This window comes from Schistocerca americana, chromosome 3, assembly GCF_021461395.2.
Source record: "Schistocerca americana isolate TAMUIC-IGC-003095 chromosome 3, iqSchAmer2.1, whole genome shotgun sequence".
In the NCBI taxonomy this organism is placed as follows: Eukaryota; Metazoa; Arthropoda; class Insecta; order Orthoptera; family Acrididae; genus Schistocerca; species Schistocerca americana.
Genome location: NC_060121.1, coordinates 706,805,581 through 706,818,693, shown reverse-complemented (window position 1 = coordinate 706,818,693; position 13,113 = coordinate 706,805,581). Strand labels below are relative to the sequence as shown.

Below are 13,113 nucleotides of genomic sequence, written 5' to 3'. Positions count from 1 at the left end.
CAGATAGAAAAAATTGTAATTAAATGTAGCCTGCACCTGAGTGACCTCAATGCCTGTTATAGATAAAGTATTTGATTTGTGCTGGTACTAGCCAGTTGCTTCACTGGTAAACAAATGAATGCCTAGCTATTATTACCACAAATGTCAGTGCAGACAGATCAATAATCAATTTCATATGGCAAACTGCATGTGTTGTATTGGAGTAATGCAGTAAGTGTTTATCTTTAGTTATGAAGGACACAAACCAAGCTCTACAGTAAAATTTAGAAAATTCAGCAGCGAGCTGTACGGTGCTCAGTACTTTGTGCTTATAGAGATGTGATGGAATTTGTTTAATACATTGTTCTGATTGCGCTAAGAAATATATGACGTAAGAAATATGGACTTTTGAACTTGTAAGTAAAATGTCTGACTTGCAGGGATAATGTTTAATGATCATGCTCCACTTTGTTCTCTCGTCCCATATCTCCACATTTTCTCACACAAAATGATTGGAGTGGGATTACATTGGAAACTGCTTGTAAACTACAGTGGTATTGGTTTAAGATTAATTCAGTAACTTCAGCATTAATGGGAACATGAGGGGTAGGGGGGAGAAAGATTGATGCAAAATATGAAAGTTGAAACCTATCACAGTATATTAAATGAAAACAAAATAAATAAATTGATTGGTTGCTGGGATAAAACAAATAAATAGTTTCTTCATTCATGTCTTTATTATGGCTCTGACTTCGGTAATTAGGATGATCTCTGGTTCAGCTAATAAAAAGACTGAGAAATAGGTGCTCTTGTCAATTCCTTTTAAAACCTATAATCAGTTATCTTCATCTAGAGGCTTGTGAATGAATGGATTTCTCCATATCTATGCCTCAGGCCTCACATTCTTTTTCTGCATTTTATTTTCTAGTACCAAGAAATGTTGTTCACTTGTCAAGTGTCAATTTGTTAGCGATATTGTTCTTTGTTTGTAACTCGAAGGTTAGACCTAGTACCTGTTCCATGTCAGGCTTTGTTCTGAGGTTCAATGTGAGACTTTTAAGTGTGTATCTTTTTACATGTATGGGTTACCACTTCTTAGCAAAACACCGATCCAGAAGGGCCAGGTAATTTTTGTTCGATGTTTTCCTCCTGTAGCCTTTGACAAGTCAACACTTATCTGCAAGGCAACAGTGTTTTCAGGTTGCCTTAAAGATAATTCTTCTGCAGTTAAGTCATTCCAGAAGACTCCTCTTCCACCCTAACTCTTTTGGGTTCTTTGCTTTTAGAAATAAAACAGGAAAATGAAAGATGACCTGGAGCCTCAGAACCTTATACTATTTTGGTGGGGAGAAAAAAAGTTGACTAATTGAGATCAATAGAAAAGAAAACAGAAGCAGCAGCCTGACACAAGCAAGTTGAAGTAATGTGAGATTCAGCTAAGGACCCATGTGTCCCCCCCCCCCCCCCCCCTCCCTCCCTCCCTCCCTCAAGAAGGGATTCCTCTATGGGGATCAGTATTTTCATGGTAAGAGTAATTGTTTTCATCTGTTGTTCTAAAATTTTTCCAATCTGTTTTGAATAAGTTTCTTTAGTTTTTCCCTGCTTATTTGTTGACTCTTCATGGGTGTAGTACTGGTACTTGGTATGCACATTGGACACAGAGCACCACGAGTACACTTGTGGACTGTTCTGTCAATTTTTGAATACTTCATTAGTTTCATTGTTTTAGCATTGCAGTTTAATGATATGGAAAAGTCAGTTTGTAGGCTGTATTTTTGTGTGTTTATAGAAGCATACATACATTTCTGAAACAGAAATAGTAAGCCAATGGTAGTGAAATAGAAAGAATGTATGTGCAAATTGAGGAAATAATAAAAATGATTTCAAATGGGATGACAGTTAGGAAGTCTTTGCAGATTGAAATATAGCAACATGTTGGGAGTGGGAGAAAGGGGAGGGGGGGGTAATGGAAGAATCACTGAAAATTATGGACTGGGAAAAAGAAATGAAAGAGGAAGATGGAATTTTGTGGTAGATGTCAGCAAATTGTAACCAAAATTTGCTCCACAGTGGGAGGAAGATGGACTTGGAAAGTTCTCAGAGACAAGAATATGTCAACTGTGCTGTATATCATGATGCCATGGTAAGAAAAGATTCAAGAAACACATACTGGACTGTTGATATATGGATATGGAAACAGGTAACAACCTGGTATTCAGAAACAATCAGCAGAAATTCAAAAGAATAAACTAAGACATGGAAGATATGAGAAAGGGGGGGAGGGGTTACTAACAAATCACTGCTATGTATAATCTGCATGTTTTTTTGTACCACAAATAAAGTTATGAATTTTACTAACAAAATTGTTCCCACCACCACCACCACCACCACCACCACCATCACCACCACCACTACTTAACATCCACTGCTTGGTCAAGGGCTCATATTATTTTAGCTTGTATTTTGGACTTCAGAAGTAATCATGTATTTTGCTACTGCGTGCTTTCAAATGCCATCTGCCCACCATCTATTACATCTTCATCGTGGTCTTTTCTGACAACTTGAAATCCATAAAGATGTAACAAAAATCTCTGTGGCTTTAAACAGACATAAGGAAAGACTGAGACAAAGCTTACAGAAAGTATTCAGATAGAAGTAGAAATTTGTGTAGGAGCATCATGTTGGTGTAATACTGAAAACTATAATGGATGTGAATGTCGTAGGGGAGACTTTAATCCAGTAGTGGATATCAAATAGCTGATGAAGATTTTAGAAAATTTTGCTTGAGGCTCCTTCCAGTCCCTCCCTCTACTATTAATTGCTAATGTGAGTATCTGTTTTCTTTTTTTTTCTGCAGGAAAAATTCGCCATAGAGACACACACAAACATACCATTCATCAGCTTCTAGTGAAGGTTAATGGCTGGAAATGTACACTTCCTGTTTCTGTTGATAAAGTAGGGGTATACTTTCGACAAGCAGTGCCTGAAAACCAGAATCCTTATCTCTCGGTGAGTATCCTATGTATATATCATGATAATTGCCTTAAAATTATCTGTCAGTTGTCTTAAAATTATCTGTTTTAATCTTTGAATATAAATATGTTGGTGACTGCACATTGCTGTATTCAGTTATGATTTTGTTTTCATGACCGTGTAAACAGAAGTGCCTCTGACTTATCAAACTCGTACTAGAATCCATTGGTTGATGTGCCAGGGTGTTGGTGTTGCCATGTTGAGTGGTAAGCTGGTAGTGGACCACATAATGGTGACTGCTCAGAGGGAGTGCCCATCACTGTAATCATTGCACCATCTTATATGGTTGCTTTGCTCAGGGCCAAAAAGTGAAATTAGCAGGTTGTGGTCTGTGACCAGGTGAAATTTTGTTCTGAATAAGAAATTTGAGATACTGTAAATAATAGCTAGTGCCTCCTTTTCTATTAGGCAGTTACTCATCTGTGCTGCTGTAAATGTTTTAGATGCATATGTTATCAGTTATTCTGTGCCATTGGTGGGCCTAAATGGCAGAACATTGCCTACTCTGAATTTTTGTGTGTGTATCATCAAGGTTAAATTTTTTCATGGTGTCAATGTGGGCAGGTGGAAATCAGATTTCAAACACTTTTTTACCTTCTAGAATACCGCATGACAGTGCTGAGCCATTAAAATTGGATGCTTATTTATTTATTTATTTATAAGCTGATTGATAGTTTATGTTATCTGCTCATCATTTAGCATAAATTTGCTATAGTAATTTATCTTGAACAAGGAGGACAGGATCTCCTACAAATTTGTAGATGGAGGGAGACTGTTGATTGCTTTGTTATGGGTTGGTGTGGACCTGGACCACTGTGACTCAATATGTGGTTGAGGCACTGAGTGTCCCGCTCGAAATATGACACTCTCTTAATTTGTATTTGAACCCACTAACACTCCTGTGTGCAAACTGTTTGAAATATTTTTGAAGTATTGTGAGAGCACTTACATCAAAAGGTAATCTGTGATATTGATATAGCACGAAGATGCATTGATTACCATAAACCACTTTGATTCTGCAACTAAGACTAATTGCAGATAAGCATCAGCTTATCTTGGAATAGGACTGGCCTCTTGATAACTTTGAAAGTAGCTCTTAAGAATGTGGAATTGAATTAAGATCTCTGTTAGATTGAGCGTTGATAGATGCTTTAATATACCACAAAGATGACTTGTGCTTTTAGTGCTCTGTGATTACAACAGTGCATGGATGTGATTGGTCCCGCAAGACCTGCTGTCTTCCGTCCACACTTCGTGGTTCTTTAGAGGATACAGAAGGAAGGATTGGATGCCATTCATGAACAGAGAATTCAGATATTAATTTATTCTACAGCTAATAGCAAATAATAAAAATAATACATAATTGTTGCTGTAGACGCAGTGTCAGTTGCTAACAGTAGATTTGAATGTAGAAATGTGTACAGATACAAAATATTTATAAATCTATCATTCATCAATACAATGGCTATTCAGAAGATGTTGAGCCCGGGCTACTATGAAAGTCTGTAAATGTTGTTCAGCTGGCAACCACACAAAATGGGGGTCAGTGCATGAATGTTCAAACTTAAGTACATCCACTGCTGGAGCTCTGGAGAGGGAATGCTTGCATCTCTTTGGCAGCGGTGTAATCATTTGTGGCAGTGCCCTCATGCCTGGGTGGCAGCGGTAGGAAATGCAACTCTGTGACTGGCGGAGTGTGTATTTGGAAATGTGGCCATCTGGATTGTGGCCAGTACTGTACCACCTTATGTAATTACTTGTGCCCCAGACAGAAATGAGGGTTAACACCAGATTTTAATGGTATGTATACTTCAAAGCTTTGCGCACAACCTAGATTACATTCTCATAAATTAGGATATTCAACAATAGAAATGCCTGGATGGAGCAGTATGTAAAATAAGGACAAGGCAATGAATCACCTTTATTGGATTCATGCATGTAGCACAGCACAGAAACATGTAACAGAAAACAGCATTCATGCTAGCTTTTGTGCAGTAGCTCTTTTTTCTACCACAAGTACATAATTATCTTACTTGCAGACACTGAAATGCACACTCCCATGGTTATGGCAATTCTTGCTACTGGTGAAAACATGACAAAAATGATATTAGTCTACATACCTACATGTTTATAGGTAACCCGGACTGTTACTTCTCATGTTAAAGTAACAGACTGATTACATTACCAGGTGATGTTAAGTTGCCTCCTAAGGTGATGAGTTGATATGCCTGTATGTTTCAGTGTTATTTAGGCATATATAAGCTCTAGTATCCACATGAAAATCTGTATCCAGACTGTTAATGATCTTTAAGATAATCAGTTTGTGTGGAAGTTTGGTATTGGCTGATGTCACTGCACTGATGTTGTACATTGCAATACTGAGCCATGGTGATAGTTATGGGTGCTTAGAGAAACAGACACCAAATACCCATGATTGTTGCAAGAAAACCATTGTGATTTCTCAACTTTAAAAGCACATTGTACTGCTGATGTCAATTTCAAATGACGGCTATGTGAAGAATCTTGGCTTAAGAAAGCTAGCCCGAACTTCATGGTTGGGAACTACAAGCATCACAGATTCACTTAGGATGTGTTATACTGTGAGTGCAGTAAATTACACCATCAGCTGAGACCTTGTAGGTCAACCAACTAGGATACAGAGGACAGGTTCCTTTCTTCTGACACTGACAGACTTAAGCCTAGCACCCTCTACACGTGTTTGCATCTCAAAAGACCAGACATTATACAAGACGCTGGATGACATGTTACTAGGTTTTACAAGTGGTTGTAATTTTTGAGCCAGCTAGTAATTGCAAGTACCAGAAGACAGTAGCAAAGCAGAGTGAATGTGAGTGTGAGAAGTATTACTAGCATTGCATAACAATGGAAACTGTTAATGAAGATTGACACTAGGTTGAAAATTCAGTAGAGGGTGAATATTGTGACTGAAAGTAATGTCTTCTTAAATCAGAATCATTGAACAAAGCCAAAATCATTGTAAACACCAACATGCAATTACACAGAGTCCCAAATCTTAAGTAAGGCCCAGAAAGAAAAGTAACAGTTGTATTTTAGAATTAATGCAAGGAGGCTGCAGTAAAGAAATACAAACTGCTGATCCATCCTCTTGCCTGGGTATATGTTTGGTGTTGAGGGCTAACAGCCATCCCCATGGTGACTTGTGTGCTTCAGTCCCTAGAGTTATGTCAGTCAAAGATGGAACTGTATGCTGTACAAATGAGTTTGCTACCACTCTGAGTCACCCTCAGTATCTCTGCAGTGGCAGGATACTAGAATTACCATTGAAAGATGGCATTAAGTCATTATTAAAGGGTGAAAATTTTCTTTTTCAAAGATAGTCTATCTTTGGTTTGAGAAAACGAAGGGGAAGGAAGATTAGTGTATAGTGTCTTGCAGACTGTGAACTCCTTAGAAACAGTTTTGTGAAAAGGGAAAAGCAAGTGAGGAAAAAAGTTTCCTTAACAATTTGATGTCAAAGTCACACAGTATGTAACACGAATGTGGACAGGGTAATTGCAAATGCTGTGAAATGAGAGACGTCCTCAGTCCAAGCCACCTAACATTAATTTTTGTCATGAGCAGAAAGAAAGGCACTGAGGGATATCAATGAAAATAGTGACAGTATAGTCTTTACCGCTGACGAAGCCAGACTGAAGATTTATGATAAGAAGATGACTGGTCTTACTTGTAATACGAGGGCCGTTCAGAAAGTAACCTCCGGTTGATTTAAAAAAATACACCAAGTTAAATAAAAATATTTTAATATATACATCTTACAACTACATCTTTGCACTATTTTTCTACATAGTCTCCATAGCGATTGAGGCACTTATCGTATCTCTTCACAAGCTTTGAAATTCCTTCTGCATAAAAATCACCCGCTTGTGCCTGGAGCCAGCCTGTGACCCCATCTTTGAGCTCTTCGTTGTCATCAAACCGCTGTGACCCGAGCCATTTCTTCAAATGCATGAAGAGGTGATAATCACTTGGCACCAGGTCTGGGCTGTAAGGTGGATGGTTGATAACGTCCCACTTGAAGGACTCAAGAAGGGCCGTTGTTCTGCGAGCAGAGTGAGGACGGGCGTTATCGTGCAAAAAAACGATACCGGAAGTCAGCATACCACGGCGTTTGTTCTGTATAGCCCGTCGTAACTTTTTTATTGTTTCACAGTACACGTCTTGATTAATGGTCGTACCACATTCCATGAATTCAACCAACAACACCCCTTTGGCATCCCAAAACACCGTTGCCATCAGTTTTCTGGCAGAAAAATCTTGCAAGGCTTTTCTTGGTTTCGTAGGCGAATTTGAATGTGCCCACATCTTTGATTGTTCTTTTGTCTCAGGGTTCACGTACTTAATCCAGGTTTCGTCACCGGTCACGATTCTGTTTAACAATGGTTCTCCTTCGTCCTCATAACGTGACAGAAAGTCTAATGCAGAGGCCATTCTTTGAGTTTTGTGGTGGTCGGTAAGAATTTTGGGCACCCATCGTGCACAGAACTTACGGTAACCCAATCTTGCTGTCACTATCTTGTACAAGCGAGTCTTAGAAATCTGTGGAAAACCAGTAGACAACTCCGACATTGAGAAACGTCGATTTTCACAAACTTTTGCATCAACTGTCTGAACGAGTTCATCAGTCGTTGGTCTACCACTCCTCTCTTCATCATGAACGTTTTCTCGTCCACTTTTAAATAAACATACCCATTCATGGACAACTCCTTCACTCATAACTCTTGGTCCGTACACGGCACAAAGCTCACGATGAATAGCTGCTGCAGAATATCCTCTGGCTGTAAAAAACCTTATGACAGCACGCACTTCACATTTGACGGGATTTTCTATTGCAGCACACATTTCAAACTGCCACAAAAACTAAACTAGCGCAGGTACGACGTTCACTCGACCACGGCTTGATGCCGACTGACCTGTTGAGTGCGTGAACGCACAGATGGCGTCGCTACTCCCCCCCACAACCCACACTGTGACCAATCGGAGGTTACTTTCTGAACCGCCCTCGTAGCTTCAGTAGGATCCTACGAGGAAAGTTTTAAGAATTACCAATCAACTGGTCAAAGAATCTTCTTTCTCCTCGAACAATAAGAAACAACTCTGCAGGACAAACTGTATTGCCTACCAGAGGTTTGCAAGCCAGAGATTCATATTTTGAGTGCTGTAGGGTCTCCCACATGTAAGGTGGCCAGATGTCTGGTCACATTGCTGCAGCCATAGAACTAACTGATAGTAATATCAAAAACTTGGTGCACTTTATTGAGAAACTAAGACATGACCATGGACCCGAGTCAGCTTAGATATTGTGCCCTTATTTATGATGATACCTGCAAATGAAGCTATGTCATATTTCTAACAATGGAAACTTCACATATGAATCCGTAATCTAGTGTCCCACATCACAGACACCAACTCATTCCTTCACTGATTCTCCACCACACCCACCCCTTTACCTCTTGGATCCTTACTTGTCACTGTTGATACCATTTCCCCGTACACAAAGATCCCTCATGCCCATGGTCTTACTGCTATTGATTGCTACCATTCCCAATGTCCTTCAGACTCTGAAACCACCATCTCATTCCTCGTACGCCTTACTAACTTTACCCTAAGCCACAACTGTTTCTCCTTTGAAGGGAAGGTGTACAAACAAATCTACAGCACAGCCATGGGCACCCACATGGCACCCTTTTATGCCAACATGTTTATGGGTCATCTAGAAGACACATCCCTAGCCTCCCAAAATGACAAATCCTTAGTCTGGTTCAGGTTCATTGATGATATCTGCATGATCTGGACTCAGGGCCAAGACATCGTATCTTCATTCCCTCACAATCTCAACACCTTCTGTCCCATCTACTTCACCTGGTCCTCCACCCAGCATCCCACCTTCGTAGATGTTTAACTACTCCTCTCTGGTGGCGTCATCTGCATCTTTGTCCTCATTAAACCCACCAACCACCAACAGTACCTGCATTTCAACAGCTGCCATCCATTTCACACTAAAAAATACCTCCTGTGTCAGGAGATCTTATCCCTGTGGAAGAACCAGGTTCAAGACCTGCCCAATCCACCCAACCAGCACTTCCTATTCCAGTCCTGTTACAGGTTTATCCTACCCCATCCTGGGCCGGGCCACCTGCGAGAGCAGCCATGTCATTTACCAGCTCTGCTGCAACTATTGTAACTTTTTATATTGGTATGACTACCAACCAGCTGTCCACCACGTTGAACGGCCATTGCCAAACTGTGGCCAAGAGCAGAGTAGACGACCCAGTTGCACAACACGCAGCTGAGCATAATATGCTTGATTTCAGTGGCTGCATCACTACCCGAGCCGTCTGGATCCTCCCCTCCACTGCCAACTTTTTTGAAGTGAAGAGATGACGATTATGCTTAGAACACAATGTCCACTCCTATAATTATCCCAACCTCAACCTACACTAACATACTCTCCCCACACCCTTCACCCAACAGTTTACATCCCCTCTGTTCTATGATCTTCTCCCCATTCTCACCTACCGGCCTATTTGTTTGCTGCCCTCTGCCAATGCACCTATCCATTTTTCCCTGCCCCTCTCCTTTTTTTCTCCCGCCTCCCTGCCCCACAACCTCCTGACGCTGGGCCTGTTAGTATTCTAGACCCTGCACACTTCACCAGACAGTTTCATCTGTCCCCCCCCCCCCCCCCCCCCCCCCACCTGTACACTGCTAGCCATTCCCCTTCCTCTTCCCAGCCCCCTCCAGATTACTGCTGCAATGGCACCTGATAGTTGCTTTCTGGCACGAACTGCTAGAGTTGGCGGTCATGTGTGCCTGAAGTGTGCTTGCTTGTGGGTATGAATAGTGCTTGTTTCTCTTTTCCTGATGAAGGCTCTGGCTGAAAGCTTTCTTTATGTAATTTTTAATTGTGCCTGTGTGCAACTTAACATGTCCTTTTTTATGGTAAGTTGCAGTCCATCTTTTCGTACATTGTTGCTATTTCATATATATTAGAGAATGGAAAATCCAGGATTGAATAATGACAGTATTTTATAAAGGATAGATTGCTTCTATGTAGTGGAGGTACTGAGTCACAGACAGGCACAGCAGAAAGACTGCTAAACATGTGAGATTTTGGCTCTAATGTAAACACCACACTCACATTCATGCAAGCACAACTCATAACACATAACCACTGTCTCAGGCCACCGAATTGGCCTCAGTGTCAGGAGACAGTGGCCATGTGTGCATGAGTTGTGGTTGAATGAATGTGTGTGTTGTCTACTAAGAAGAAGACCTTTTGGTGACAAGCAATCTATCCTATTCATAATATTTTCGTATATATTAGATATTTTTCTGACTGACATAGTATTTTTATTTAGAGACCATCTTGCTGCAGCCTGTTTCCGATGCAGTGGCGAGATTTATGAGCAAATTGACAGGTTGATTATGGACAGCCCTCTTAGTTCAGCTGTTACGAACTTGTTTATGGAGAGTTTTGAATAATGGGTGCTGCAAACTGCCAATAAAAGACATGCTGAGTGGTATTGCCATATAGGTGATACCTTTACTGTATGGGCACATGTTAAAGAGGAATTATATGTCTTCTCGGGACATGTCAATATCATCAATCTAAAAGTTCAGTTTACGATTGAGAGAGAGAGAGAGAGAGAGAGAGAGAGAGAGAGTACTGGGGACAATTCAGTTTTCTGGATCAGCATCACCTGATGGATGCAGCTCTGTAAATTCTTTGGCCCCTAGTAGAGCTGTTGATGCAGTTGCCGTTTTACCTCCAAAGATATTTCCTGCAGTCTGAATCAAAATGTCAGGGATTAGTTTTCTACATCAATCACGGTCTCTCAACCTGGAAGTTTTAACTGAAGGGTGTTGAATGCTACTAATACAGGCTGTGGGCTATTGTTCTTTACTCCTTGCAGAGAGACTCAAGAAATTTAAAAGGCTATGAAAACTTGTTTGAAATACCACAGTATCAAAATTGTAACAAATAGATTATTGAATCAACTGTATCAGATAGAAAATATAATTGAGGGAATTTGTGAAATTACAAGAAGACAGAATGACTTTTCAGTATCTGCAATTAGGAGATGAAATTCTGAGTACTGCTGATAGAAATACTTAAAATAGAAAATAAAACAATGGAAAATCCAGGATGGAATAATGACAGCATTAATGAAAAGGATAGTTGCTACTCATCATATAGCGGAGATGGTGAGTTGCAGATAGATACAACAAAAAGACTGTCAAACAAAAAAGCTTTTGGCCAAAAAAGTCTTCATCAGAATTTGACAAAACACACACACACACACACACACACACACAGAGTTTCTGGCTGCAAAGGCTAGACTGGCCCTGGCTGCCAGAGACTGTGTTCATGTACACTATGTCGGCGATTGCTGCGCAAACACTTTCTCCATGTATGCGTACACTGTCATTACTCTACCCTGCCAACATTGGGGCCACACTTGTCTGGTGTGAGACATTCTCAGGGGGAAGGGGGTTCTGGTCCACTGTGGGCCGAACCGCACAATAACCCTGGGTTCGGTGTGGGGCAGTGGTGGGATGAGTGGACTGCTGTAGCCTGTTGTGGGGTTGTGAACCACTGAGGGCTACGGTGGGGACAAAGGCTCTCCGTCATTTCTAGGTCCCCAGTTCCGTAGAATACAATACAGTTCTGATGAAGGTATTTTTGGCTGAAAGCTTATGTGTTTAATAATAATTTTATTGTGCCTATCTGCGACTCAGCATCTTTGATATGGTGAATAGCAACTATGCTTTACATAATATTGTTATTAAAGCAGAAAACAATAATCCTAGCTTTTGGAAGTTTAAGTTCCTGCATAATGGGGGAAAGAGGTCATTGGTTAGAGAAAGTTGGGAAGGAGGATGAGAGGCACATCATGCATACTCCAGATTGAGAAGGGCTCATCTGTTGTGAGGTGGAGGTCTGAGGACAAAGATAGTACATGGATCAGTGCTGTATCATCTTCAGATAATAAAAGGCAGAGAGTGAGAAGTAAAGATGGATTAAAATAGGAGGAGAAAATGGGAAGCAGAAATAAGTGTGTTGTATTTATTAGGGTTACTGTTTTTGCTGTAACTCTGACAGAGTTTACTTCATCTTTTCTGCTATTCCTCCTTACAATAGACTGATCCCTGTCAACCTAAGGTCCTTGTAATGTTCACCACTAAATCCTAATTTCCTACCTGAAGTAAGAGCATGAAGATCTGAAAGCTAGAAGTATAATTTTTTAGTGTAAGTGTTTATATCGATGTACTGAGTGTTGGAACTCCTGGTGCTATGTACAACATGTTTCAAAAAGATTCATTCAATTTTACTAGACTATATTTTCTACGTGAATGAAGACAGAGACTTGGGATCAATTTTAACTTGCACAAATAACTAAAAAGTTTTTGTTTTCAGAACTGTACAATCTTTTAAGGATATATCTTGTTAATGATGCATGGGCAGTTTTAGGGTACTTTTAGTAATAATCTTCAATGTCAAAGCTTTCATTTATATTTCACAAATGTTCAGTGTACTTTCCAGTGGATGCCCAACATGCAACCAAGTGATAATAAAAAAATCATGTACCATGAGGTCAGGTGATCCTGGAGGCCATTGGTACAATGCAAGATCTGATGGCTCTTTGTTTATAACAATATTCACAATTGAATTTCTCCTTTTTATGCTAATGATTATAAAATATTCCTAAACTGTGTGTGGAGTCTGGCAAAATACTTATTTCATTTGACTTATTTGTGAGAAATTGGATGAAAATACATTATGCCAGTAATCATACACATCTCCTGTGTGTCTTCTATACTACTGATGAAGTGACAGCAAGTTACTGCCCCTCATATGCTTTCAGCATTCTGTTGTATGTTCTTCAATCTGCTCACTGCACACTATTTAATTAAAAAGCTTATCACAGACATTTAAAAGCCTATGAGTACATTCTAAAGAACAAGTAATAATTCATAGAGTATTGCAGCCATTGTCAAAACAAAATCAGTTGACAAGACATATGTAGACAGTTCACTATTGCACTGAAACTGTGCTGA

General features: G+C 40.1%; 1 protein-coding gene across 1 annotated transcript in view; it reads left to right on the top strand.

Annotated features, from left to right (window-relative positions):
* LOC124605329 (vacuolar protein sorting-associated protein 13D) overlaps positions 1–13,113 on the top strand; it is a 552,708-nt gene that overhangs the window by 351,185 nt on the left and 188,410 nt on the right. The window contains exon 44 of the mRNA XM_047136935.1: positions 2,837–2,988. Within this exon, the coding sequence (XP_046992891.1) occupies positions 2,837–2,988 (152 nt within the window). The remainder of the gene's footprint in view (positions 1–2,836; positions 2,989–13,113) is intronic.